Raw genomic sequence first — 27,549 nt, 5'->3', positions numbered from 1 at the left:
ATATTTAAGTGGAGAAACTGACTGAGTGATATAATACCAACGCACAGCTGATCCAAAAACTCGAGATTTAGCAGTTCCGACTAAGAAAGAATTTCCAAAAATTCCAACTGACCAAAACAGGAAGTATCAGTAAGTCAGATATAAATGAAGATAATATGAATGCATCTCAAAATTATTTCTTTTTTATAGCTGGATAGTTCAGAAGAATACGAGCAATAACTTTATAAAAAGTAAAACAAAATTACCAACTGCATGAAAAAAATGTGAAGATATAACTAAGAACAGTACCTACAGAAAACCGCGTTCATACAAAAAATAAAAATAAAGTTGACTTTCAGTACTCTCTTTTAAAAAGTCCTTTAAAAATACTGAAGTTTTATCAAAATATACGAGGATTTCATGCGGCAGGCTCCTTTATGGCTCAGAGACGACTGCAGTGGAACGGGCGATAAAAGTAGGTTAGCCCAAAATAACGAACGGAAACTCTCAAATTATTAGTTTTGATGAAATGTTGCTGCACGCCCTGTTGGCACCGGAAATATGAATTTTAGAGCTACACCGATATCTAATTACCGTTTATTGACGGTTTTATTGGTGTTGATGTTTGGAGAAACATGATATAATTTGATGTAATCGGTAACATAATTCTAATTATACACAAGAAGAAAAAGTGTTTGGCATAATACTCGATAGTATTTCGTGTCATTGTACGTCTTATTTATTATTGTGTAAGTAATGGGCAGGTCGTTATTTTAGGGTGCCGTACCTCAAGGACCCTCATATTACTAAGACTCCGCTGTCCGTCCGTCTGTCCGTCTAACTGTTTAAGGCTTGAAATTTTCACAGAATTTGTATTTCTATTGCCGCTATAACAAAACACACTCCCACATCATTAACAAAAAATTCACCAAACCTCAGGTGACCCGCCTTATCGGCTCACAATCAAATCATCATATTGATGTATTCATTATATCAGTACCCTTATTATAAATGCGAAAGTGTGTTTGTTTGTTGGTTTATTGGTTTGTTGGTTTGTTGGTTTGTCAGTGGCGGATTTGTCCTAAGGCCCAGTAGGCCCGGGCCTAGGGCGGCTAGATATTAGAGGCGGTCAATCATGACAAAAATCACTTTTTTTTAATAACAAAAAAAATTGCGCCTGCTGCGCTTGCGCTCCTACTTATCATTGGATTGTATTTTACTGACAAATCAAAAGGTAAATTTTTAACCCCCCCCCACCCTCCCCAATCAACTCATGATTAATGAGTGTCGAGAAAGGAGCGGCTGGTACTTACGAAATCCTGGGACCTAGGGCGGCCAAGACTGCAAGTCACCACCGCCACTGTGGTTTGTCCTTCAATCACGTCGCAACGGTGCAACGGATTGACGTGATTTTTTGCATGGGTATAGATAAAAACCTGCAGAGTGACATAGGCTACTTTTTATCCCGGAAAATAAAAGAGTTCCCACGGGATTTTTATAAAACCTAATTCCACGCAGACGAAGTCGCGGGCATCAGCTAGTACATTATAATTAATCGTTAAACAACAGAATAAGTCTAAAATCATTACTTACATGACAGCTCCACAATAGCCGGTTGACTTCTTATATCTCCTCGGCTGCTCCACGCGTGGCAAGTACACGAGAACCTATCTTCACCAAAATACTCCTCCAAATGATCTCTCGTTACATTACACTCCGCTTCAACGATCCTCACACCACTTTGAGGGTCAACAAACTCAAATTGCGTACTCCCAACCGATCGTACATCATTACATTTGAAGTAAACTTGTAAAGCATTCGCTGCACGGCACCTCAGCATAGCTGGTTTGTTACGGACAACATAAGCGTGCTGTGGTTCTAGTAAGAACATCGGAAGATCATCTGTCGAACTCTGTAAGAGATGATCTCCTGATAGAGACGGTAGTTCATCCGCATCGTCTCTATTCTCATGTTCATCTTCTTTATGAGACTCATGATCATAATCTTCTTCTAAATAATCTCTGTGATGTAGGGGAGGATTGTTCTTCTCTGAATTGTATGGATCTAAAGCCTCTACTCCAGCAGGATGTGCGTATTCAGGCCTTAGTGGTATAGGGGGTGTTGGAGAGACTGTACTATGTTCTGGTTCTGTTGAGCTTGACTCGTCTGCAACAAAAGGAAAAAGATACTTTAATGTCTTATAATATAAAAATGAATTACTAAATGTGTTGCTGATCGCAAATCTCGAGAACAGCTGAACCGATTTCGCTAATTCTTTTTTTATAATATTTCTAGAAGTACGAGGATGGTTCTTACGGAGAGAAAAATTAAAAAAAATTGAATCGACTGTTAGGCGGAACGAAGGTCGCCAGGGCAGCTAGTCTAAATATATAAAAGGATTGACTGACTGACTGATCTATCAACGCACAGCTCAAATTACTGGACGGATCGGGCTGAAATTTGGCATGCAGATAGGTACTATGACGTAGGCATCCGCTAAGAAAGGATTTTTGATAATTCAACCCCTAAGTGGGTGAAATAGGGGTTTGAAATTTGTGTAGTCCACGCGGACGAAGTCGCGAGCATAAGCTAGTTTATTACAGTATGCGGCCGAAAGTAATGTACATCGACCTTTAGAATCACATTTCGGCTTTGTAGAGCGTCGTCTCTGTCACTCATACCTATATGACGTTTTGTCGTTTTTTTTTTTTTTTTTATTCAGATACAAGTTAGCCCTTGACTGCAATCTCACCTGGTGGTAAGTGATGATGCAGTCTAAGATGATAGCGGGCTAACCTGGAAGGGGTATGGCAGTTTTTAATTAACCCATGCCCCTTTGGTTTCTATACGGCATCGTACCGGAACGCTAAATCGCTTGGCGGCACGGCTTTGCCGGTAGGGTGGTAACCAGCCACGGCCGAAGCCTCCCACCAGACCAGACCAGAAATTAAGAAATTATAAAATTCCAAACCCATACCCCTTTGGTTAAATCTAACGATTTGGGTAAATCTAAAGATCTCAACGACAGGGAAAGCGCTCTATAAATCTTCTATCTCCTTCTAAAGGTCGATATACATTACTTTCGGCCGCGTACTGTACCGACTTGGACTGGGCAACTGCAGATATAACAGCGATGACATAAGAAGACTGTCGCTATGGGCCTCTTAAAAAAGCTCAGAGTCACTCAGCGGGCAATAGAGAGAGCTATGCATGGAGTTTCTCTACGTGATCAAACCAGAATAGGAGTACCAGAGTAATTGACATAGCTCAACGGTTGCAAAGCTGAAATGGCAATGGGCAGGGCACATAGTTCGAAAACCAATAGACGTTGGGGTCTCAAGGTCCTGGCGACCTCGCATCGGAAAGCACAGCGTTGGAAGACCTCTCACTAAGTGAATAGACGACATCAAACGAGTCGCAGAGACCCATTGGATTCAGGCGGCCCAAAACCGTGGCGTATGAAAGTCCCTACGAGAGACCTATGTCTGTTGATAATGGACAACTGGTACAACAACCCGAACTACGAAGATGCATAAAGTTTTGGGCTTGTTTTTTTAATTCATTATAGGCAAACGCTTGACCACAACCACACCTGATGGAAAGTGGTGATGTGGCCTAAGATAGGACGCGTTTACATAGAAGATGCTTATTCACTCTTGTTTTAAATACCCGGGCTGTAATTGGTAGAAAACACATATCGTGGAAGAGTATTCCAAACCTTAGCCATACGTTACATGAGGAGGAATGATGACGCAAAACGTTTCGTGCATGTAGATGGAATGTCGACAACATAAGGATGGAAACTTGCTCAAAGTTTTGCGGTTCGGTGCTACAATGGTGAAAGAGGGACAAGATCGAAAAGTTTCTGAGCACACTCTCCGAAATATACCTATCCTATTGAGTGTCTGTTTGTAGCAATGGTAAATATCAACGCAGTAGTTTTGTATATCCTTCGAGATTTAAGGCGTCTGATTACAGAAGTGTTAATAGACTCAGCGATACTCGAAATAAATGGCAACTGTCATAATAATACGTCCCCTAAGTAGCGCCATCGATTTCTCCCAAAGCCCGCACCTGGTTTGACGCCTCACTCGCGTCTGTACGCTTAGTATAAGATTTTACGTCTCACCAAATGTTGCTAGAACTCGAGAGTCGAAATACATTACCGTCAAAGTCAAATGGACCTAAAGAGCTTTGAATTGAAGTAAAAAATTCAATGCCACTGATTTTAATTTTGCAACGTTTCCGCTTGAAGCACTGGCTGTAGATGTGAACATTAATAACTTGAGCTTTAAAACAAGGCAGTTCAGATCCAGTTTACTATTTTTAGGTTTACGACACTCGAATACTATCAACGTTGGTGAGACATAAAATCTTGTACTAAGCGTATTGTTTACACGCAAAACATGGCTGAAATTTGGATACCGTATACACTGCTGCTCCAATCTCCCCAATTACTATTCAAAACTAAACTTTAATTCGAAGCATTAAAGGTGAAATTTTAACGATTCAAAATTTAGGCACCCTCGTCAGAATTTTGCTCAGAAACTGTTATCAGTACATAAGTGTGTGTTACTCTTACAACAGTCCTGACAGTAATACCTCAAAGAGAGCCAGTGCGTGCCAGACCTTCGTTTATAAAAGCTGAAAGTTTCTCTGCGTATATGGTTGCAACGATAATAAGTGTCTGGCAATGCATGACATGATTCCTAATACTATTCCGAGGAAAATATTATAAAATATAGACTTTATACTTTGACATAAGATTTTTTCACCTTTATTGTTGTCTTGTTATCTTCCAAAATCACCACAATCCTCCGTGTGTTGGGGGCAATACGAGGAGAAACTTTTAGCTTTTATAAAATAACGAAGGTCTGGCACGCCCTGGCTCTTAGTCCGTCAAGGATTGTATTATTATTTGAAACGTGGAATGGCACAAAAATAAACCGCAACTCGAGTGAAGCGAGGATAACTTAATTAGTTTCACTTCCGTTCAGTGTGTTTCTATTCTATTTCCGATTTCGTAGGGACCGAGCGCTATTTCCTTCTTGACTCTATTTTTCCTTAATGGGATTTGTTTCTATTGATCTTTACCTTATTCTGCAGTTTTAACGACCGTATCAATAGTTATAATTTTTTTAAGATAGTGTTTTTACCTATACTTCAAGGAAATTTCAATTTTTTTTAAAAATACATATCAAAAATTGCAGAACCGGCAGGATTTGAATCTACGTCTCCTGGGATCGCGTCCGTCGCTCTGACCGCTAACCACGGTTCGCTTGCTGCCAGTGACGGTGATATTTATGTTCACTCAGTACTGAAGCAACTGTTGCCATCTAGTAGCCACACAAAGGCCCATATTACAATGCCGCGTGCAATAAAAATTACTTAGACCGTAACAATGTTATTAGAATTCTATTTCGCTGGGGTGTCTCAGGTTTACTTTTCTGTTCTTCCAATAGGCTGGTAAACAAACTCAAAAAAAACTTTCTATGTTATACTTTTATTTAGAAGTATTATTGATAAGTTTTGACCCGAAAAGTTAAGTTTCTTGCCGGTTCTTCTTATTAGAATCTGCTTTAGAATCTGCTTTCTAAAACGGTTAATCGTAGAGAGTTATGATAATATCATATCATATTAAGTGGAACAAGTTGTCGTACTTGAAATAAATAGATATTTCATTTCGAAATAAGATTTATACTATATCAAATTATAAATATTATCAAAGAATAATAGATCTATAATTAAAATTATTATGTAAAAAATAAAACGCTTTATATAAAATAAATATAAATAAGCTGCAATGAAGCTTGAATAAAATAACACCACGGTCAAAAGCTAGCAAGTTATTGTCTTCCAACCTCCAAGAATAGAACGCCCATCAATATTTACGAAGGCTTTAAGCGGCTCCGCTTTATTTATAATCATGAGTTTGGATCGATATTCCTGTAATTTCGGTCCATGTCACATACTTATTTATTCCGATGTGGGTAAGCCAATTATATATGCCATTAAATTAAATGTTGGATCCAAGAATTTGTTTGAGCCTCGTTTATTCCACATCATCATCAACCAATAGACGTCCATTGCTAGACATAGGTCTCTTGTAGGGACAGTGGCGTGCAGGTCATAGAGGCATAAATGCACTGCTTACCCCAGTTGTAATAGCTAAATTGATATTTTTCCTTATGCCCTGCCAGTAAACTGGGTTCTACTTACCTACCCTTGTGCACGCCACTGTGTAGGGATTTCCACATGCAACGGTATTGCACCGCCTGAATCCAGCGGCTCTCTGTGACTCGTTTGATATCTTCCGTCCACCTGGGAGGTCTTCCGATTGCGCTGCGAGGTTTCCATTCCAGCACCTTGGGACCCCAACGTCTAAACGTTTTTCGAACTATGTGCCCTGCCCATTGCCACTTTAGCTTCTGAATCCGCTAAGCTATGTCGGTTACTCTGGTTCTCCTCATTTCATCAGGTTTAATCCAGATTTAATCAGGTAAGTAGAGAAACTACAAGCATAGCTCTCTTCAACACAGTGACTCTGAGCTTTCTTATTTCGTACAGAGCTTTTAAATTATAACTTAAAAATCTGTGACCGCTTCATGAATAACTAATTTGTTCAGTTTAATTAAGTTTTCAAGTCAATTAACATTATTAAGTTAATTTCTTCACAAATATATTTATCTTTATGGTACGTACATAATAATTATTCTAAATTCCTGTTTATTATCGACGACGTCGGATATTGTGAAGCTGTTTGTAATTCAAATTACGAAACCACTCATTTACGGTTTCATCATTCGGATCCACTTTTTTATTGAAGTGTTTATTATTCTTATTAAAAGCGGACGTAGCTATGAATCGAATACAGTGGAAACTCGATTAACCGGACTAATTATTGTCGTTAGGGATTCAGATAATCGAAAATCCGGATAATCGAATGTATTATCTTATTTGCAGGTGTACAACAAAATTGAATCGGTATTCTTCTGAATATCACTTATCGTTGATACACCATACTTATCAGCTAATTCACGACCGGTTTCTCCTTTTCCGTACCTCAAAATAATGGAAAAAGGAACCTTAGATAGGCGAAAACCGTGAATTTGTGGTTACATCATTAAATTTTTTTAATGTGTTTATGAACAAATAATTATCATTTTCAATTTTCAAAGTAAGATAACTATACCAAGTGGGATATCATATGAAAGGGCTTTACCTGTACATTCTAAAACACATTTTTATTTATTTTTATCCATAATAGTTTTTGAATTATCGAAAAAATACGACTGAAGTACGGAACTCTCGTTGCGCGAGCCTGACTTGGCCCGTTATTTTTACTGAGCGAAGTGCTTATTCTTATTATAGGCGGGCGTAGCTATGAATCGAATATAATAAATAAATATGGCCACTTGGTCTCTGCCAGAGACGACTTTCGAGCACGGAGATTTTTTTAAAATATTCGTATCGTGCCACAAATTTGAATTTTACGTGACCATAATTGACTGCTCTTGCACGATATTCTAGTACACAATTATACCTGTTGATATGATTTATGTATGTATCTATAAGTAAATGTTGTTCAAACAAGATTTTTAGATGGAGACATATTTAGATAGAAAACATTACTTACTGCACACCAAATATAAATTTTACTGTAATATACTGCAATTATTTGCAAAAAATACAATGAGCCTGTATACTCAATTTTTTAGTCTTCATCATTATCATAATCAACAGCCCACCACTGAGAACGGATCTCCTTTCAGAATGAGAATGGTTTGAGTCATAGTCTGCCATGCTGGTAGATTGCTATATTGTAAATCACTATCTTTAATAATTGCAAGTATAATAAATTTTTACTAATTGTAATAAGAAAAAGATAAACCTATAATCTATACTCAAAAAAAAATTAAATTAAAACATACTTTAAATAAACCTAACTTAACAACGCTGTCAAAAAGTCCGCCACTGGTTTCTAATGGGCCAAAGGTGCCCATAATAAATAGGCGATTTTTAGAAATTATATCAGTAGATTTTTTCTGACCTATCCAGCAATTAAGTGAGTTAATCAAGTCCTTTGGATAAAAATATTAGCTTGCATAACATTGCTGCTTGCGTATCAACTGTTAAAACCAAAGTTTCGTAATCCATTGCGTGCCTCGAATATTAATTTTAATTTTATACACAACCAATAAACAACGCCATGTTGAAAAGCTTCCAGCTGTGATCTTGAAATCAATTTTGTGTTTTGTAACAAGATTAATATTGTTTGTGGAACGCTTCTGTGTGGTCTTTCTTCTAGTAGCTAAGACGTAAAGAGCCATGAATATTTTATATACCTACATTATATTTAGGGATAATACCTATTATATGGATAATAATTATAAGTTAAATATAATATAGTCGCCATTTTACTATGAATTTTATTAACATACTTATTATTGTAAAAGGCTAGCTCCCGTAGGAATTCCGTTATAACTATTTTTATCTATTTCGTAAAGGAAATCTCTGTGTAAAATTTCAGTTTTCTAGGTCTAAAGATTTGAGCTGGGCGTTGATGAGTCGGTCTATCAATCAGATTTTTTTTATAAACTTAATAATATATTTAAACAGACTTTAGTACGCGTAACGCGACTGGTCGAGATGGCAATTTGGGGTACACCCGCACAGTCCCCGCGCTCACCCGATGCGGTATAGTGAAGTGCGGCCTGTGCTGCGGGTGTTCGGATGTGTCCCCTCGCCTCATACCCCGACTGCCATCTCGACCTGTCGCGTACTTACAGTTCTCCCTACTTTTCTAGCTATGTTTTTCAACAAACTTTATCATGTTAAACTCATATTAAATTGTATTTATTTCACACTAGATGATGCCCGCGACTTGGTCCGCGTGGATTTAGGTTTTTAAAAATCCCGTGGGAACTCTTTGATTTTCCGGGATAAAAGTAGCCTATGTCCTTCTCCGGGATGTAAGCTAACTCTGTACCAAATTTCATCAAAATCGGTTAAACTGTTGGGCCGTGAAAAGCTAGCAGACAGACAGACAGACAGACACACTTTCGCATTTATAATATTAGTATGGATAAATAAGGCATACGTGAACTATTAAAACGTTTCAAAGTTCAAAATAACGCAAAGAAAAATATTTGAACACTTCAAAACGTCAAAGAAGGTTCATAAGATCAATCACCGTTAACTTTCAGAGTGTTAACTGCTACGGTTATTTTAACGAAACCCGTTCCATCATGTTCAATATGAACATTCTGTTAGATGAACTATTACTTGGTACGGTATACAGATGATGAAGTATCCAAATGTGATATATCTGATGTTCCAACTTTATTTTTTACTAGCTGATGCCCGCAACTTCGTTCGGGTGAATTTAGGTTTTCAAAAATCCCGTGGGAACTCTTTGATTTTCCAGGATAAAAAGTAGCCTATGTCACTCTCCAGGTCTTAAACTATACCCATGCAAAAAATAACGTCGATCTATTGCTCAGTTGCGACGTGATTGAAGGACAAACCAGCAAACCATCGAACCAATAAATCAACAAATCAACAAACAAACACACTTTCGCATTTATAATATGGGTAGTGATGTTTATATGAAGTCTATCAATATATTATATGTACCTAAGTATAATTATTGTATAGCTATAGCTTATATGTATGGCTGTGGTAGCCTAGTGGTTAAGACGTCGGCCTTCCAATCGGAGTTCGGGGGTTCGATCCCGGGCACGCACCTCTAACTTTTCGGAGTTATGTGCGTTTTTAAGTAATTAAAATATCACTTGCTTTAACGGTGAAGGAAAACATCGTGAGGAAACCTGCATGCCTGAGAGTTCTCCATAATGTTCTCAAAGGTGTGTGAAGTCTACCAATCCGCACTTGGCCATGCAGCGTGGTAGACTATGGCCAAAACCCTTCTCACTCTGAGAGATCACTTTCATCTGATCCGAACAAAAAGAAACGCTGATGCTTCCCAGCGATTAAATTATCATCATCATGATCAACCCATCGCCGGCTCACTACAGAGCACCGATCTCCTCTCAGAGTGAGAAGGGTTTTTATTATTGTACCTACTTATAATAAAACTGTAACTGCACGATTTCTGTGTTTCTGTTCTGAAAAAAAAAATATCTTGTTCAACCCATCGCCGACCCACTACTGAGCACGGTTCTCTTTTCAGAATGAGAAGGGCTTAGGCCGTAATCTACCACACTGGCCAAATTATATTAGCCACAGTGCAGGAATCCTATTATAGCACGGGTATAAGCTATATCAACAACTTCTATAAGAGGAAGAAATTCTAAATTTGAAGCTTAATTTTGTGAATCAACAGAACTCGTGAACTCGAATGAATGAATGAAGATATGTTTTGATAGTTTCAAAATTCCTTACAGACGAAATAAAATGAGAAAATGAATGCAAATGGAGAAATTCCTTATTGCTGCAGCGCGAGCTGAAATATGTCAGCCTAAGGCAGTGGTCCGACCGCCGGCGAGAAAACGACTAACTATTGGCGATTTTCTCTCTCAAGAAACGCGCAATAAATGGACATTCCATGTAAACGAAAGAGATGCATACATCAAAAGTTGCTCTCTGACTGTTCACACTGCCGGCGACGACTCGCTTTACCAGTTTTGTCGAGCGACGAGCTTCCAAAAATAAACTCGCTCAGCTATATTCGTTCAGCGATGCTCGCTCGCTTGATCACATGAGGTTTGCACAGGATTGAGTGACCGCGGGCGAATGGCGCGAGTAATCGCTCGTCGCACTTGCACACTCGCTTATAGCCCGGCAACAAAATTATCGAAACTACACACTTCCCGCTAATCGCCAACTCGTTTATAGGTTCTAGTTCTACTCGTTTCTCGTTCATCGTCGGCGGTCAGACCACTGCCTTATTGCTGCAGCGCGAGGTGAAATATGTCGGCCTGATGAATGGTCGGATTCCGCGGGCTCCTAACGAGATCTAAAAACAAACTGACTTTCATCTGATCCGAACAAAAAGAAACGCTGATGCTTCCCAGCGATTGGGAGAAGATTTACATAAAGGTTTTCCTTGCCAAAATGTAAGACCAATTGGTCCAAAAGATATGTTCGTATTTATAGAGGAATTATCTACGATCTACCAAAGGTTAAATCGAGAGTCGAGCGGTTAGAATGATGCAGAAGAAATAAGAATTCACACTAATATTATGAATACTAGAGTGTATCTGTCTATCTGTCTGTGTGCTACGTTTTCATTACTCATCCGTTTAACTGGTTTTGACGCAGATACAGCTTGCATCTCGAGGACGGACGTAGGCTACTTTTCTTCCGAAAAATCAAAGAGTTTCCACAGGATTTAAAAATCTAAATCCACGTGGACAAAGTCCCATATTTGGTACAGAGATAGCTTGCATCCTGGAAAAGTACATAGCCCACTTTTTGTTCCAGAAAATCAGTTCTCACGGGGTTTTGAATAAACTAAATCCATGCAGCCAAAGTCACAAGCATCATTTAATGTTTCGCGTGATGCGACGTGGCTTTTGTCAATGTTCGTGGTTGATTGTGCTTTTCACCTACATTAAATGCTAGTAGGTAATGTTTGTACTAGATAGTGTGTCTGCACATGAGTAGATAGTCTATATCAACGTCGTGTGCGGTCACAGTCTACTTTTAGGCGTGTAGCTTCAAGGATTAGAGTCATCTCGAGTAGAAAGGGACCGCCTCCTGTCATTTTGTCCGGCATTCGGATAATTAAGAATGGGATCGACGCTATTTGGGTTCCTTGGGGCTAATGAAATCCAATGGTGGTTTGGTCGGAACGATAATGGATTTTTTTAATTTCTTTCTATTTCATGCATCCGCGCCGATTCTAATCTTATTTGGTTTCCTTTTGGTTTTGCAGTCGAAGTGCCCACTAATTGGACTGATTAATGTTTAGATTCTTCGAGCTGTTAATCAGTACCCTTATTATAAATGCGAAAGTGTGTTTGTTTGTTGGTTTATTGGGTTGTCCTTCAATCACGTCGCAACGGATCGACGTGATTTTAGGGTTCCGTACCTCAAAAGGAAAAACGGAAGCCTTATAGGATCACTTTGTTGTCTGTCTGTCTGTCCGTCTGTCCATCTGTCTGTCAAGAAACCTACAGGGTACTTCCCGTTGACCTAGAATCATGAAATTTGGCAGGTAGGTAGATCTTATAGCTGACATTTGGGGAAAAAATCTGAAAACCGTGAATATAAGGTTAGATCACACAAAAAGAATTAAATTGTGGTCATGAACTAATAATTAGTATTTTGAATTTTCTAAGTAAGATAACTATATCAAGTGGGGTATCATATTATGAAAGGTCTTCACCTGTGCATTCTAAAACATATTTTTATTTATTTTTACGTATAAATCCTTGATTATATATATATATAATCAATATATTATTATATAGGATATTTGAATTATCCTGCAAAATGTCGAAAAAATACGACTGTAGTACGGATTACAGAATCCTCATTGCGCAAGCCTGACTCGCACTTGCCCGGTTTTTTTGCATGGGTATAGTTTAAGACCTGGAGAGTGACATAGGTATATTTTTATCCAGGGAAACCAAAGAGTTCCCACCGGATTTTTAAAAACCTAAATCCACGGGACCAAAGTCGCGGGCATCAGCTAGTAAGATAATAATACTTTTTGGTGCCGGTGCCAATTAGCTTTAGCTGCGCGAATCGTCTAGACTTCATATTTTTATGAGACTCCACAATGGCACCTCATTGGCACCGACCCCAAAAAATATTATTATGGAACTATATTAACTCTTGTATACATAATATATTCGGTAATAAATTAAATTATTTTTCAATTTTTAGTGTTTGTGTATCGAAGTCGGTTTTTATTTTTTTTGTAAAAAATTTTTATTTCACAATTTTTAGTGGCCCCATGGAATTATGCTATGACTGGTTAAAAATCTACTGTTTACTAAGCTATTACACTGATCGCGAGCAATTTACTCTTATCCGTTGAGGAGTTCCAGTATCTATCTTCGAAGATGTTCATCAGATCTTCACCAAATTTAAATGGGACCAACTTTGAAGTATACCCTTTCAAACAAAAAAGAATTTTCAAAATCGGTCCAGGCGTCTTCGAGTAATCGGGGAACATACATAAAAAAAAAAAAAAAAAAAAAAAAAGATTCCGACGAATTGAGAACCTCCTCCTTTTTTTGAAGTCGGTTAATAAATAACCTTTCACTTTGAATTTTTTGTTACATGTATGCCCTACGGTTCTCCTCAGTCCTCATTTCCGATTTGATCGTGTAGGTACAATAACTCCAAGCACAGCTCTCTCTGTCGCTCGCTGATCGGGGCTTTCTTACGAGGCTTCATAGTATTAAATATAAACATACCAGAAGTGAAGTTAAATATTAAATCACGACGCGAATAGGCTTATCGAGAGGTTTACTCTTTATACTAACCTAACTGTAATATTAACTTGATCAGGGAATAATTACTACTGCAACCACTAAATCAAAATGGCGACCTAAACGCATTAAATAGTCGGTCGAGTCTCGAATCGGAACAAGACTGCCTTTAAAAACCACCAACCACCCGTATTTATACAATCGACTCAACATTGCTTTCTCGTAACAGACCATGTGACTTCCGTTTCAAAGGCGGCAATTATTGAATGTAAAGTGCGATAACAATTATTATAGTAACCAAAAACTTCTAAATCACTACTGGTAGGTAACAAAGGTATATAACAACGAGGAATTAATGTAATTAACGACTTGTCCAGTCAAAACAACATAACAACGTAAACAAAACATAACATCTCACATTTGCCACCAATTTGTAACACATTAACGTTAACCTGCCGCTCTTCCAAGATTACAGGATGCTTAGTATGAAATTATACACCTTACCAACGTTGATAGAATTCGAGCGTCAAACGTTGTAGCAAAATGGACTTTAAACACCTTGTTATAATGCTCAAGTTTGTCAATATATCTACAGCTAACGTTAAAAGCGGAAACGTTGCGAAATGAAGGCAGTGGTTCGACCGCCGACGATGAATGAGAAACGAGTAGAACTAGAAACTATAAACGTAGTTTCGACTGCAAGTGCGACGAGCGATTACTCGCGCCATTCACCCGCGGTCGATCAGTCCTGTGCAAACCTCATGTGATCAAACGAGCGAGCATCGCTGAACGAATATCGCTGAGCGAGTTTGTTTTTGGAAGTTCGTCGCTCAGCGACAAAACTAGTAAAGCGAATCGTCGCCGGCAGTGCGATCAGTCAGAGAGCAACTTTTGGTATATATATTATTATTTTTTAAATAAAAAGAACATTAGCCATGTTAAATGACTAATATTCCCCTTTTTCCTCTCCAACTAAGCGTGAAGCTTGTGCTAGGAGTAGGTACGACAATAGTGCAACGGGCGGGGTTTGAACCGTCGACCTTTCGGTTTTCAGTCCACTCCTTTACCAGTTGAGCTATTGAGGCTCTGAATATGCAATATGCATTTCTTTCGTTTACACGGAATGTACATTTATTGTGCGTTTCATCAGAGAGAAAATCGCCGATAGTTAGTCGTTTACTCGCCGGCGCGGCGGCGGTCGGACCACTGCAACTGCCTTAATTAGGTGATACCGAATTTTTGTCCTTAAATTCTGTAAATTCAGGTCCAATTTGCTTTGACGTTATTTTGTTACGATTCGAATTCCAAATTGTGATAGATGTGAGATCTCACACTAAGCGAATAGAAATTGAAACTCGATTCACATTGAAATACGAACCTACACGGCACAGCTGCTGTGAACGAAACAGAAAATAATAGAAGACTCCCCGGAGACGCCATTATAACTCGACTAACAAAGGGATTATCTTGTTTGGGAACCTCTTGACTGGCACTCGACTACTCTTTGTATATATCGTGTTACATTTACAAAGTAAAAGGTGACTATTGAAGCAGTTTTTGTGGGTGTGGCCGGCTTTTATGTTTTTTTTTCTGCGACGTGCTGAGAATCCGTCGGTTTTGATGCTCAAATGATTTTCGAAGGTGATTTCGGATTTGGGTTTGCACCTTGTCGACCTGTTTTTTAGAGGAAGCGATTTGAAGTGAGCTAATCCCTTGCCTTTGTGTGAAGTTTGAAATCTTTCGAGGATAATGTTAGCTAATGTGTTGAGTACAAGGACTTCCACTTATAGTGCATTCAATATTAACTGGCGTGTTTTCACTTGAGGCCGTCATTAGCATTAACAATAGGATTACATTCGACATGCCACGTAAACAATAGGGGTAGTAAACCAAACACTCATAGAGCCCATTCATTTTTAAAGGAGCCGGTTCAACCTTATATATTTAGTTGCAAACCAACCAGTGTTGATACTTTTAAATTCACCCGCTACGACTTAATCCTATTGTTATTGCTAATGACGGTCTCAAGTGGAAACACGCCAGTTAATATCGAATGCACTATACCTATAACTTCAAAATTGTTAAAAGAAATCTTCGATCAACAATAGCTAGGTAGATGTAAGTTGCAATGATATGTGTGTTTTGTTAGTTTGTCCTTCTATAACGCTAAAAAGGAACAACAGATTGATGTAATTTCTTTTATAGATAGGTATTACCTACTAATATACCTCCGCTGTTCGTCTGTCTGCCTGTGTGTCAGCTGACTTCATAGATTTACTTCTGTTATCTATGGCTGACGGTATCTCGTGAACCGTAATGGGTAGAGAGTTGAAATTTTCTCGATATGTGTATTTGATTTGATGACCTCTCTGGCGCAGTGGTTAGCTCTGTGAGCTTATAAGTAGGGGGTCCCGGATTGGATCCCCACCAGGGGCAATTTGGGAATTTACATGGTACTTACTTGGTACACGGTACTGGTCATTTGCTGGCAATCGGAGAGGGAACCCCTCGTACACCCGAGCTAACCGGCGGGGTGATTACGTATCTCGAGACAGGCTTGCGACAGGCGTAAATCTCGCGATCACTGCTGTCAAACGTCACACGTAACATCGGCTACAGAGAGACAGCAATAGCCACAAAGCAAAACAAGAAGAAGAAGAAGAAGAGAGACAGCAATTGATTCACCCTCTCTTTAGAGCCGCAATAGCTCAACCGGTAAAGGAGTGGACTGAAAACCGAAAGGTCGACGGTTCAAATCCCGCCCGTTGCACTATTGTCGTACCTACTCCTAGCACAAGCTTGACGCTTAGTTGGAGAGGAAAGGGGAATATTAGTCATTTAACATGGCTAATGTATTCTTTAAAAAAAAAACACTATCGGACAATCTATAAATTGTCGCATTGCTACTGCTGTCGCGTTGCTGTCGCTACTGCAACGTTTTACGTAATCAGCCCGCCGCGCCGGTGTGCGCGAGCGCGGGTGACGTCCCTCAACCGATTGCTATCTCAACCCGTCGAGAACTATAATAGGTCAGTACCCGTAGTACAAGATTTTACGTCTCACCAAACCAAACCAAATTCGAGAGTCGAAATACTTCCGCGTTACAGTAAAATGGACCTAAACAGCCTTGAATTGAAGTCAAATATTCAATGCCACTGATTCTAATTTCGCAATGTTTCCGCTTGGAGCGCTGGCTGTAGAAGTGTAGACAAACTTGAGCTTTAAAACAAGGGATTTAAGATCCAGTTTACTGTAACGCGGAAGTATTTCGACTCTCGATTTTGGTTTGGTTTGGTGAGACGTAAAATCTTGTACTACGGGTACAGGTTGCAGCCAAAATCTGTAAGTTTTTTTTAATTGTAGACAGTAGTCTACACAACTTAAGAAACCTGTACCTCCGGAGTAATAGGTATTTAAGCCTGTCTGTCTATTAGTTGTAATGTATAGTAGGTACACACAAAAGTCATTAGCGCCACGAGTCTGGCAGGCTTTTTTATAACGAGTTTTTTCATCACCAACCTCACTCAATATCTGAGGATGGAAGTAATTTAAAGATGCCGAAATTTCACTTAAAAGTCTTAGCACCTAATCTCGAGTAAGATAAGGAGGTCGCCGGCAAAAAGTGCCCGGAGATAATTCAAAGATTTCTCTCGAGCAAAAACTTCGAGAAGAAATCTTTTTAGAGGGTTCTGTGTTTACTTTATCTACCATAGTTACTATGTATCTAGAATCTAGATGCTATCTAGATTCAATTAATGCAATTTCTTGATGCAGAGACAGAAATATTTTTCGTAAGAGATTTGACTCTGTTATTTTTTTACTAGATGATGCCCGCGACTTCGGCCGCGTGGATTTCGGTTTTTAAAAACCCCTTGGAAACTCTTTAATTTTCCGGGATCAAAAGTAGCCTATGTCCTTCCCCGGGATGCCAGCTATCTCTATACCAAATTTCATCAAAATCGGTTAAACGGGTGAGCCGTGAAAAGCTAGCAGACAGAGAGACAGACGGACAGACACACTTTCGCATTTATAATATTAAGTATGGAAGTATGGATAGTAGGTATGGATGGATAACGTCTTTTATTATCTTAAGAGCTACATGGATGTCTGCGACTTCGTCCGCGTCGATTTAGGTTTTTAAAAATCCCGTGGGAATTCGTTGATTTCCTGGTATAAAAAGTTATAGTTTGTCACTCGCCAGGTCTTCAGTTATACCTACCTACCCATGCGAAAAATCACGATGATCCGTTGCAACGTGATTGAAGGACAAACCGACAAAACAACACTTTCCAATTTATAATACGTATAGTGATTTCTTAACCGATTTAACCGGCATTTATTTTCGTTTGCATGGTCGGTCATAGAGAATTTTAAATAACATTAACATCACTAAGACTTAAATGAAAATTCGCTTAGAAATAAACCATGTCATGTAAAAGATTCCCAGGGAATCCTAAAAGGGAAGAAGACAGTTTTTAAAAAAGAATGGGAAGATAGCAAAAAGTCACAATATCGTGACGACCCACCGGCGACTTCCGAACACGACTCTCGCATTAACCATCTATAGAAACACAATCGCCTAACGAATTACATTTTATTGTGTGAACACAAACTTACCTTTAGCGTTGTAAGTTGTAACTTAGCTATTTGTATTTATTTTAAGAAATGCTAGCTAGCAATAGAATGATTAATCTAAAGATAATTGCTTTGGGAAAGTCAAATTATCTCTATAATATTATATAAAATTGATTTCGCTTTCTTTCGTGATTCTTTTTACATACCTAATATTCGTTAAAATACGAGGATGGTTGTTATGAAGAGAAAAATTTAAGAAGTATTAAAAAAAATATATAAATTATTAATTTGGGTCATTAATAATGCAAAGTAACCAATCTACATAGTTTTAAAGATAGAGGTGCGCGTAATTCCGCTAGGGACGAAGCGAGTGAAAATAAGTATTGATCAAAGGTTGTTTAGTGCCCCATCTCACACTTGACCGATGCTGCTCCAGATAGAGAAGGGCTTATTGATGAGAACACTTCATCAACGTCCGGGACGTATTCCCGAAGCTCGGATGCACTTGATGCGATGCTTTGTGAGCAAAAGCGCCGCGAGATAAATGCGTTTACATTATCAGCTTTTTGAAATCGGCTAATTTTAACTTAGTAGACTATTGATTACTGAATTATAGTTGTTAATCTAACAGGTTTCATAATAATTATTAGAATAAGTACCCTTATTATAAATGCGAAAGTGTTTTTGTTTGTAGGTTTGTGGGTTGATTGACGTGATTTTTGTATGGGTATAGATAAAGGCCTGGAGAGTGACATAGGCTACTTTTTATCCCGGATTTTTTTTAAAAACCTAATTACACGCAAACGTATACCTACTAAAATTTATAAGCACTTTCGTCTTATCAGAAGAAGTGGTCCTTTTTTAAATCACCATATTTTACTTATTGATTAATAGATCATCTTAAAAAATCTTTAATGGATTCACTCACACATTTTTATCACAGACTATAACACATGCAAGCTATAACGAGTAATGAGTGGTGCTTAAAATGAATATGGTCGAATAAAGCATCAACAGTAATGTTGTAGATGCTCGTATCGGTCGTTATACCCGCCTGCTTTTTGAGTGCATCGATAAAGTATTGGAGCTTATTATAGTTTTGATGCAGCTAGTGCAGCTTCTATCTTGTTACTTTTATTTTAATTATAAGATTCGTGAGACTCTCCAGTAAGAAACCCAACTTTTTAATTAGGGGTCATCTGTTTTCCAGATTTTCTCTGTACCTACTGAAAGAATATACATACTTACTAAACTAAAAATGCAGTGTTATTTTGAACAAAGACATATATAGCTCATGTTCTACTATTTGTGCAGACTGCTGAGTAAAGAAGTACCTGTCTTTCGATACCTATTTGGTTTCTTTGTATCTTTTTTCTACACATTTTTTTTAAACCTTGGTCGTTATACATCAGTAATGACCATAAAAAATTATCAACTTTTTATCCAATTCAGTTCATTCTTTACGGAACGGTTTCGTACACTTGGTCCGATTTTTATTTATCATCATCATTTTCATCTCAACCCATAGCCGGCCTGCTACCAAGCACGGGTCTCTTCGAAGGATGAGAAGGGTTCAGTTGTATTGTCAGTGTGTATACATTCTGTTTCTCAGAAAAGAAGTAAGGTCTGGCGGTTCCAGGATCTTGCTCTACACCTAACTTTGATATCTCTTCTTAAAATGGCACGTCATAAAACATTCAAGGATTCATTCGCATCCGCTTGAAGACGCCTCAGCCCTCAGTCATCTCCGTGCAGTTACTCGTAAATGCACTTAACTCAGACGTAAAAAGATTCGCTAGTTAATGGAAGTCTCGGCTATTTGCTCATAACGTTCGCGTAAATCAAATGTTGGGGGACATTCTGTTGCAGTTTATTACAGATTCATGTGTCGTGACTTAATGTAACGTTTCATCTTGAATTAAATTAATGTTTTTCTGTCACACTTCGTAATATAGAGCCTCGATAGCTCAACGGGTAAAGGAGTGGACTGAAAGCCGAAAGGTCCCCTTAGGGAAGTATTTTATCAACACCGTTTCTTAGCTGACACCTACATCCTAGGAGGAACCTACCTTCCAAATTTCAAGTTTGTAGGCTTTTTAGTTTCTGAGATTTCGTGATTAGTCAGTCAGTTAGTCAGTGAGTGAGTGGTATTTCGCTTTTATATATAGAAAGAAGATAACCTATCAATTGGAGCCTCAATAGTCCAACGGTTAGAGGAGCGGGCTGTAATCCGAAAGGTCGCTGGTTCAAACCCCACGTTCTACGTTACCTATTATCGTACCTACTCCTAGCACAAGCTTTACGCTTAGTTGGAGGGGAAAGGGGAATATTAGTCAGCATTATAAACTTGGCTAATATTCTTTAAAAAAAAATATATAATTTACTAGCTGATGCCCTCGGCTTCGTCTGCATGGATTTTTGTTATTCAAAATCCCCGGGAACTTTTTGATTTTCCAGGATAAAAGTAGCCTATGTGTCAATCCAGGGTATAATCTATCTACAATCCAAATTTCAGCTAAATCCGTCCAGTGGTTTTTGCGTGAAAGAGTAACTAACACAAATTAGTGTGACTTAGATGACGCCCGCAACTTTATCTGCGTATAATTAAGAGTTTCAAAAATCCCGTGTAAAATGTTTAAAGTAACCTTAGTATCTTTTCGGGTCTTTAACTATAGGTAATAGGGTCCGGTTGGCACCCTTCTAATAAGTACGGGAACCTTTAAGAGTTAAAGTATAGTCAAAGAGCTCACCATGTTTATCCGCGACGACGGCGACCACCCATAGCACGAGCAGCACGCTCCCGCGCGCCATCGCCTCACATGCGCGCACGCATCACCTAAAACAATAACCCCTTGTTTGAGTACGTGAAACGGTCACCAATATTTGTACAGAACTGTGTGGTGTTTGCTCGAACAAAAAGGCATTTTAAAAGGCAAAGACAAGGATCGTTGTGTACTAAGACATTTCCGTAAAAATGAAGAATCCTTTTTGTACGGTTTACTATTTTTTTTAAAGTGCCTCAAATGCAGGATTACTCTAAAAGTAATTTTGGTTTAAAGTACTTAATTACCTACTTATACGTAAAGAATTTGAAGCTTTGTCAATATCAACCCACCTTTGAACTTCGCCGCAGTCGGATGAAAACTGTATTGACTTTTGTACGTGATCACAGTTTCTAGTAAGTAGGTCTGTCTGTCTGTCTGTCTGCTAGCTTTTCACGACCCAGCAAGTTAACCGATTTTAATGAAATTTGGTACAGAGTTAGCTCACATCCCATATTTAAGTTTCTTAGAATCCCGTGGGAACTTTTTTTTTCTTTTCCGGGATAAAAAGTAGTCATCCATATTCGGTTTGTATCCGTGATTCTTCGAAGTCGCCGTCATACAATTATACGTACATCCGATTCTCATTTTTTTCACGGAATCACGCATGAGTGCACAAACGCCCATAGACTACTTTTTATCCCGGAAAAGAAAAGAAAAGTTCCCACTGAATTCTAAGAAACTTAAATATGGGATGTGAGCTAACTCTGTACCAAATTTCATTAAAATCGGTTAACTTGCTGGGTCGTGAAAAGCTAGCAGACAGACAGACAGACATACCTACTTACTAGAAACTGTGTTCATCATCGGGCATGGGCATCGGGCATCACGGGCATCATCTACCTACATAATCTAATTTATAGATTCTAGTAGGTTTATTTTATGCAACCAAGCAAAAAACTACCTACCACAAAACAAAATAGCAACAAAAAGCCAAATCATAGCCCAAAGTCATGTATTTAAGTAAAACAGTTGAACAGTTTATTCTAAAAAAGGGTATATCTAAAAAATGTTGTCTAAACAAAACACAAAGTGACTTTAGTTAGCGTAGAGTTTGATCATATTTCAACGATAGCATTCAGCAGTCGTTTATTCTGTGTTGAATGCGGTAAGGACACTATTTCCTTTTTACTTCAGAACCGGCCCGCGCTGGCCTACAATGTTAGTCTAAGAGCTAGTAACCGATTACTTTAAAACGTTTGTACCAACCAACCCAACTTCTTCAATTCCTAACTCCGCTCTTTTCGCAACTTCGTCGATGTTTAAAATGCCATGGAAACTCAATCATTTTAATGGGTAAAACGTTACTTATCTTACTCTGCAGGTTTTTAACAGTATGTATGCAAAAATCACGTCATTCCATTGATAGATTTTTTTTAACAATATTTAAAACATGTTATAATTAATAATGTAAAAATTCAGATACGCGTTGTTTAGAAGTTTACGATTACTTTAGCCTCTGAAGCTATCGCTAAAACATATTCGACGACACATGTATTTTTAAAGTGACATTCATAATATTATCATCGAAATCGTTATTAATAGTTGCTATTGAGCTTGGTATTTATTTTAATATTATAACTTTTTTTTACATTTCCTGTAATATTATAGCGCTAATTCATATAACACACAGTCCTGTTGCTAGAGATAACCAAATTGGCATAAGTAGAATCTAAAAGTATATAGGTACTATCCTTTTTTTAAAGTTCTGGGTGAAAAAAGATAGCACTACAGTACAGTATACAGCATAAGTCCCGCAAATTGCTAATGCGCGTGGCCGCCATTTAGTGACGTCAGCACTAGACTAAAGTTTCGAGCTGATAGCATATTTTTACATAGAAATACGTCAAATGACGCCATTTTGATGTTATGAGACATGGTTTCAGCGCAAAGCAAATTTGCGGAACTTATACCTATTATCGAGACTTTGGTAGAACTCAGCGCAAATCTCTGTCTGAAGTTTGACTGGTATAAACATTTGGAACAAAACAGTAACTGGCTCTTACACCACGTCCCTTGAAGGCATTATGTGTTTTATTAGCCGCATTGTCAAGCGTTCTTTTGACACGAAACGTTGTGAAAACCTTTCGAGTCATAGTAAATCATGACACGACTGTAGGGAAAATAGTTTATAGCTTTGCAACTAACTAATGTAGTTTCGAAAGTCTTTGTTTGCTTGGGTATATTTTAACTTAATAAATGCTTCAAATAACCTTCGACTGTATCTTTCGATTTTTATAGAGATGACTAAACGCGTAGATCGTGATTTTTGTTTTTTGTTTTTGTAGTAAATATTAAAGGTACTATGTATTCTGTGTCGTACTTAGAAAATTGAAAATACTAATTAGTAGTTCATGACCACAATTTTTTTTTGTGATGTAGCCACAAATTCACGGATTTCAGATTTTTCCCCAAATGTCAGCTATAAGATCCACCTACCTGCCAAATTTCATGATTCTAGGTCAACGGGAAGTACCCTGTAGGTTTCTTGACAGACAGGCAGACAGACAGACAGACAGACCGACAGACAGACAGACCGACAGACAGACAGACAGACAACAAAGTGATCCTATAAGGGTTCCGTTTTTCCTTTTGAGGTACGGAACCCTAAAAAAGACCTGGCAGCACTTGTCTTTACATTTCCAAATTTCAGGCAAATAGTAGACGGAGTGCAGGCCTGTTTTTTATACTCATTCGTAACTTTTCTTTTTTTGACCTAAACAACGTTTATACATACGCTCTAAAAACATTCATACAGTTGATGGCTAATAATATAGGCTACAAAATAGACTCTACCAGAGAAATCATACTTCAGAATAAGTACTATAATTCTCTCAAGTTCAATCGCTTGGAATAAAATTAGAATTAGCAGTGCAAGTAAGTTGTATCACATAATACACAATTGGTAATATATATCCAGTTATTTATAAAAAAAATCCAAATACGACTAAGTATTTTTAAGATGAGTAAAAATTAAAAAACATTTGAGGTCCTCATTTGTTCTTTCATTTGAATTTTGAAGTGTCACACGCACAGACTATTTAACCAACGGCTAGAATAGAAGAATTTACATAATTATTTAACATACCTATTTAATTTATTTGTAAGTCTCTGAAAAAATTCTCACTCTCCGAAATCTTACCTTCAATTTCCATAATCTACCTTCTTACTTCTCAAATCTTAACAACGAGACTAGCCACGTATTATCTGTCGGGCTTTTACTACAAAGAATTTTTGTGTGGCACCACTCCGTAACTAATTGGTCCCTTTAGGAACTTTTCGGGAAAAAATAAACGAACGTGTCCGTGGGCCCGAGCAAGAAATGTTGTAAAACCGCTTTGAAATCTGTCGAACGGTTAAATAATAGAGTTCGACACAAATCGCTCTGGAATTGACTGGTTTATGTTGCGCTTGTGAATAATTTTGACGCTTCTGGTCTATAATTCTCGCTGGAATTTATTAAACTGTACAATCATTAATGGTAATAAAACTGTTGGTAGTTAGTAAGTGTTGCCGGCAAATAATTTTCGCACAACTGATTATTGTAGGTCTTTATTATACTGAGGAAGATTTTTATGCTATTACTAGCTTATGCTCGCGACTTCGTGCGCGTGGACTATATAAATTTTAAACCCCATTTAACCCATTTAGGAGTGGAATTTCGAAACTTCCTTTCTTAGTGGACACCTACTCTTTACAAAGTACACACCCTCCAAATTTAATGTGTCTATGACCTGTGCGTTGATATAAAGTCAGTCAGTCAGTCAGGAATTTGTATAATATATATATTGTATAGAAAAAAAAAAGAAGATAAAACTTTTGGCAGTTAGTAAGTGTTGCCGTCAAATAATTTTCGCACATCAGAATTGTACTTAGGTCTTTATAATACTGAGAAAGTTTTTTTTACGGTATTATCATAATTTTGTAACACGAGTAGGTACCTACTAACAAGATAATGCAGCATTTCTTAGCGCATGTTGCTTAAAAATAAGTTTAAACCAGTCAAAAATGTCAGCCAGGCATTTAAATCATAATAGGCAGTTTATTCTGTAGATTGTAGAAGCAGTCTATTCTTTCAAGGTTTAACCTTTTAGAACAAATGTTTTTGTACGTAGTATATACATTATATATTATATACATAGACATATATACAACAAATTATACAATAAACATAATGTCGGTTTCATTGTGAGCAAATATTTTGTTGATAATGTAGCTTTCTACTTTCTATAGGTGAAAGAATTTATAAAATCGGTTAAGTAAGTAGCTTTTGAGTTCAACAAACAAAAAATCGAATCTTTTTTAATACTCTTGAAAAAATATCGTCAATAATTATGTATTTCTACAAACTAATACAAAAAATATTAAACTATACCGCATAAAGCTTCTTCTTGAATCACTCTATCTATTGATAAAAATCCTTAAATCATTATAATCCATTGCCTAGTTTAAAAGATCTAAGCATACATATTTTAGGGGACAGACAGCGGGAAGTGACTTTATACTATGAAGATATAGATACTATGAAGACTATAAATTTGATGTAAGTCAAACGTGGGCGGTCCTGTAATCTCTAATCAGATAGCACATAGCACAGTAGCACCTAGCGGAGCCTTTCATAATTACCCGAGCGATAACGACACAGATAACAGTGTTGAAAGATTACGCTGATTAATGCTCGTGTAAACGCCATTAATATATTACCAGCATTAAAAGTGATTCATGGAGGTTTATATAAAGTTCTGGCTGAAATTTGTAGGAGGACTAGCTGATGCCCGCGACTTCGTACGCGTGGATTTAGATTTTTAAAAATCCCGTGGGAACACTTTGATTCTCCGGGATAAAAAGTAGCCTATGTCACTCTCCAGGTCTTTATCTATACCCATGCAAAAAATCACGTTCAACCAACAAACCAACAAACCAACAAACAAGCACACTTTCACTTCGTACGCGTAGATTTAGGTTTTTAGGATTTCGAAAATCCCGTGGGAACTCTTTGATTTTCCGAGATAAAAAGTAGCCTATGTCCCTTTCCAGGTCTTAAACTATACCCATGCAAAAAATCACGTCGATCCGTATCTCCGTTGCGACGTGATTGAAGGACAAACCAACAAACACACTTTCACATTAATACTAGGGGTAGTGATATTATGTACCTGCCATAGAGAATTCAACCTCAAGAGTACGCATATATACTGTACGCGACAGAAAATAATGTACATCGGCCGTTAGAATGACATTTCGGCTTTGTAGAGCGTTGTCTCTGTCACTCATACCTATAATATGACGTTTTGTCGGTCTCAACGACAGAGATAATTCTCTACAAATCCGCTATCTCCTTCTAAAGGTCATTACTTTCTGCCGCGTACTGTACAAGGTTTTTCATTTTGCTGTTGGTGGGGGACAGGGGAGAATGCTTTGTTGTGATTGGTGGACTCAAAAGTCACGTAATCAAGACAATGTGGAATGAGGGCACGTGGAGGGCACAGAGGGTACCGAACGGGCGTGGGCCGACCTTTTTATGCTAAGCAACTGCCTAAGCTTGGTGTGCGGCTATTAGGCGTCTATAGTACCAAACTTATAGTCTATTTTTTATCCCAAAGACCAAACATATAGCTAGAAATGTCAAACTTAAAATTATTAGCTTAACAAAAAAGTATAAATGGTTGTTAAGTTATTGACGTTAACATTCGTTGTGAATAGAATTAGCCGTAAAATCCACAATTTGTCTAACTTTCTAGTCATTAGTCTAACGAGTTATGGACGTAAACTGAAAGCTCGCAAATTGCAGAGTAAATATTAAAGTTCAGTGGTTCAGAGTTATCTAGTTACCTTGTATGGATAATAATGAATAATGAGTTAGGCTTGCAGAACAGAAAAATTAAATCGGCTTCATCACCATCAACCCATCACGCCGGCTAACTATTCAGAACGGATCTCCTCATTGAATGAGAAGGGTTTAGCTATAGTCCACCACGCTGGCCAAGTGCAGATTGGCAGATTTCACACCTTTGAGAACATTATGGAGAACTCTTAGCCCTCGGGCATGCAGGTTTCCTCACGATGTTTTCCTTCACGACTAAAGCAAGTGATATTTAATTTCATAAACCCCACATAGGATCAAAAAGTAGGAGATGCATGCCGGGATCGGACCCCGCATCTCCCGAATAGGAGCTATGCAGCAATGGTATGCTACCATTGCAATTTTTAATGTTTAAGTAAGCTTCAATCCTCAAGAGTTTAACTTAATAATTCTTTTTCCAAACTGATACTAGTACGGAAAAAGAAAGAAAAGTTCCGGTTTAAAGTTAAAGTTTTCTTCAATATTCAAATCCCGCAGGCTTAAACTTGCAAGTTTGGAAAACTCAGTTTGCTTAATAGAAATAAAAGTAGCAAGTTTTAAGAATGCCACTTGAACCAACCAAGGGACAATATTAAACTTAACAAGAACACTGGCCAGCTTTTCAATTTCATTTAGAAAAAATAAGTATTTTTAAATCGAATCAAATGGTTTATTCAAAATAGGTACCTAATAAATTACACTTTTTGAAAGTCCGTTGTTGCATTTGTAAGATGACGTAGTGGTGATAGTTTAGATAGGTGAAAAAGTAAAGCTAATAACAAACGTAGGTAAAAGAATCAATCTTTATTTAGATTTTTTCTAAGATAAAACTCTGTACATGCAGATCTTATATCTAGAGAAATTCTAGGATACAAATGCCTTCCAACTCGTATTACAAATTTTATTTTATCAGTGACCTTTGTAT

At 37.8% G+C, this 27,549-nt stretch overlaps 1 protein-coding gene across 2 annotated transcripts in view; it reads right to left on the bottom strand.

Annotated features, from left to right (window-relative positions):
* Positions 1-27,549, bottom strand: part of LOC117982363 (netrin receptor UNC5C-like) — a 123,855-nt gene that overhangs the window by 85,651 nt on the left and 10,655 nt on the right. For both annotated transcript variants that reach the window (XM_069498628.1, XM_034968717.2), the window contains exons 2-3: positions 20,711-20,796; positions 1,573-2,145 (exon numbers count right to left, since the gene is read on the bottom strand). In XM_069498628.1, coding sequence (XP_069354729.1) covers positions 1,573-2,145; positions 20,711-20,771 — 634 coding nt within the window. In that variant the 5' untranslated portion in view covers positions 20,772-20,796. The remainder of the gene's footprint in view (positions 1-1,572; positions 2,146-20,710; positions 20,797-27,549) is intronic.

The sequence above is a fragment of the Maniola hyperantus genome, chromosome 5 (assembly GCF_902806685.2).
Source record: "Maniola hyperantus chromosome 5, iAphHyp1.2, whole genome shotgun sequence".
In the NCBI taxonomy this organism is placed as follows: Eukaryota; Metazoa; Arthropoda; class Insecta; order Lepidoptera; family Nymphalidae; genus Maniola; species Maniola hyperantus.
The sequence above is the reverse complement of the archived record's forward strand: the minus strand, read 5'-3'. Positions and strand labels throughout refer to the sequence as shown.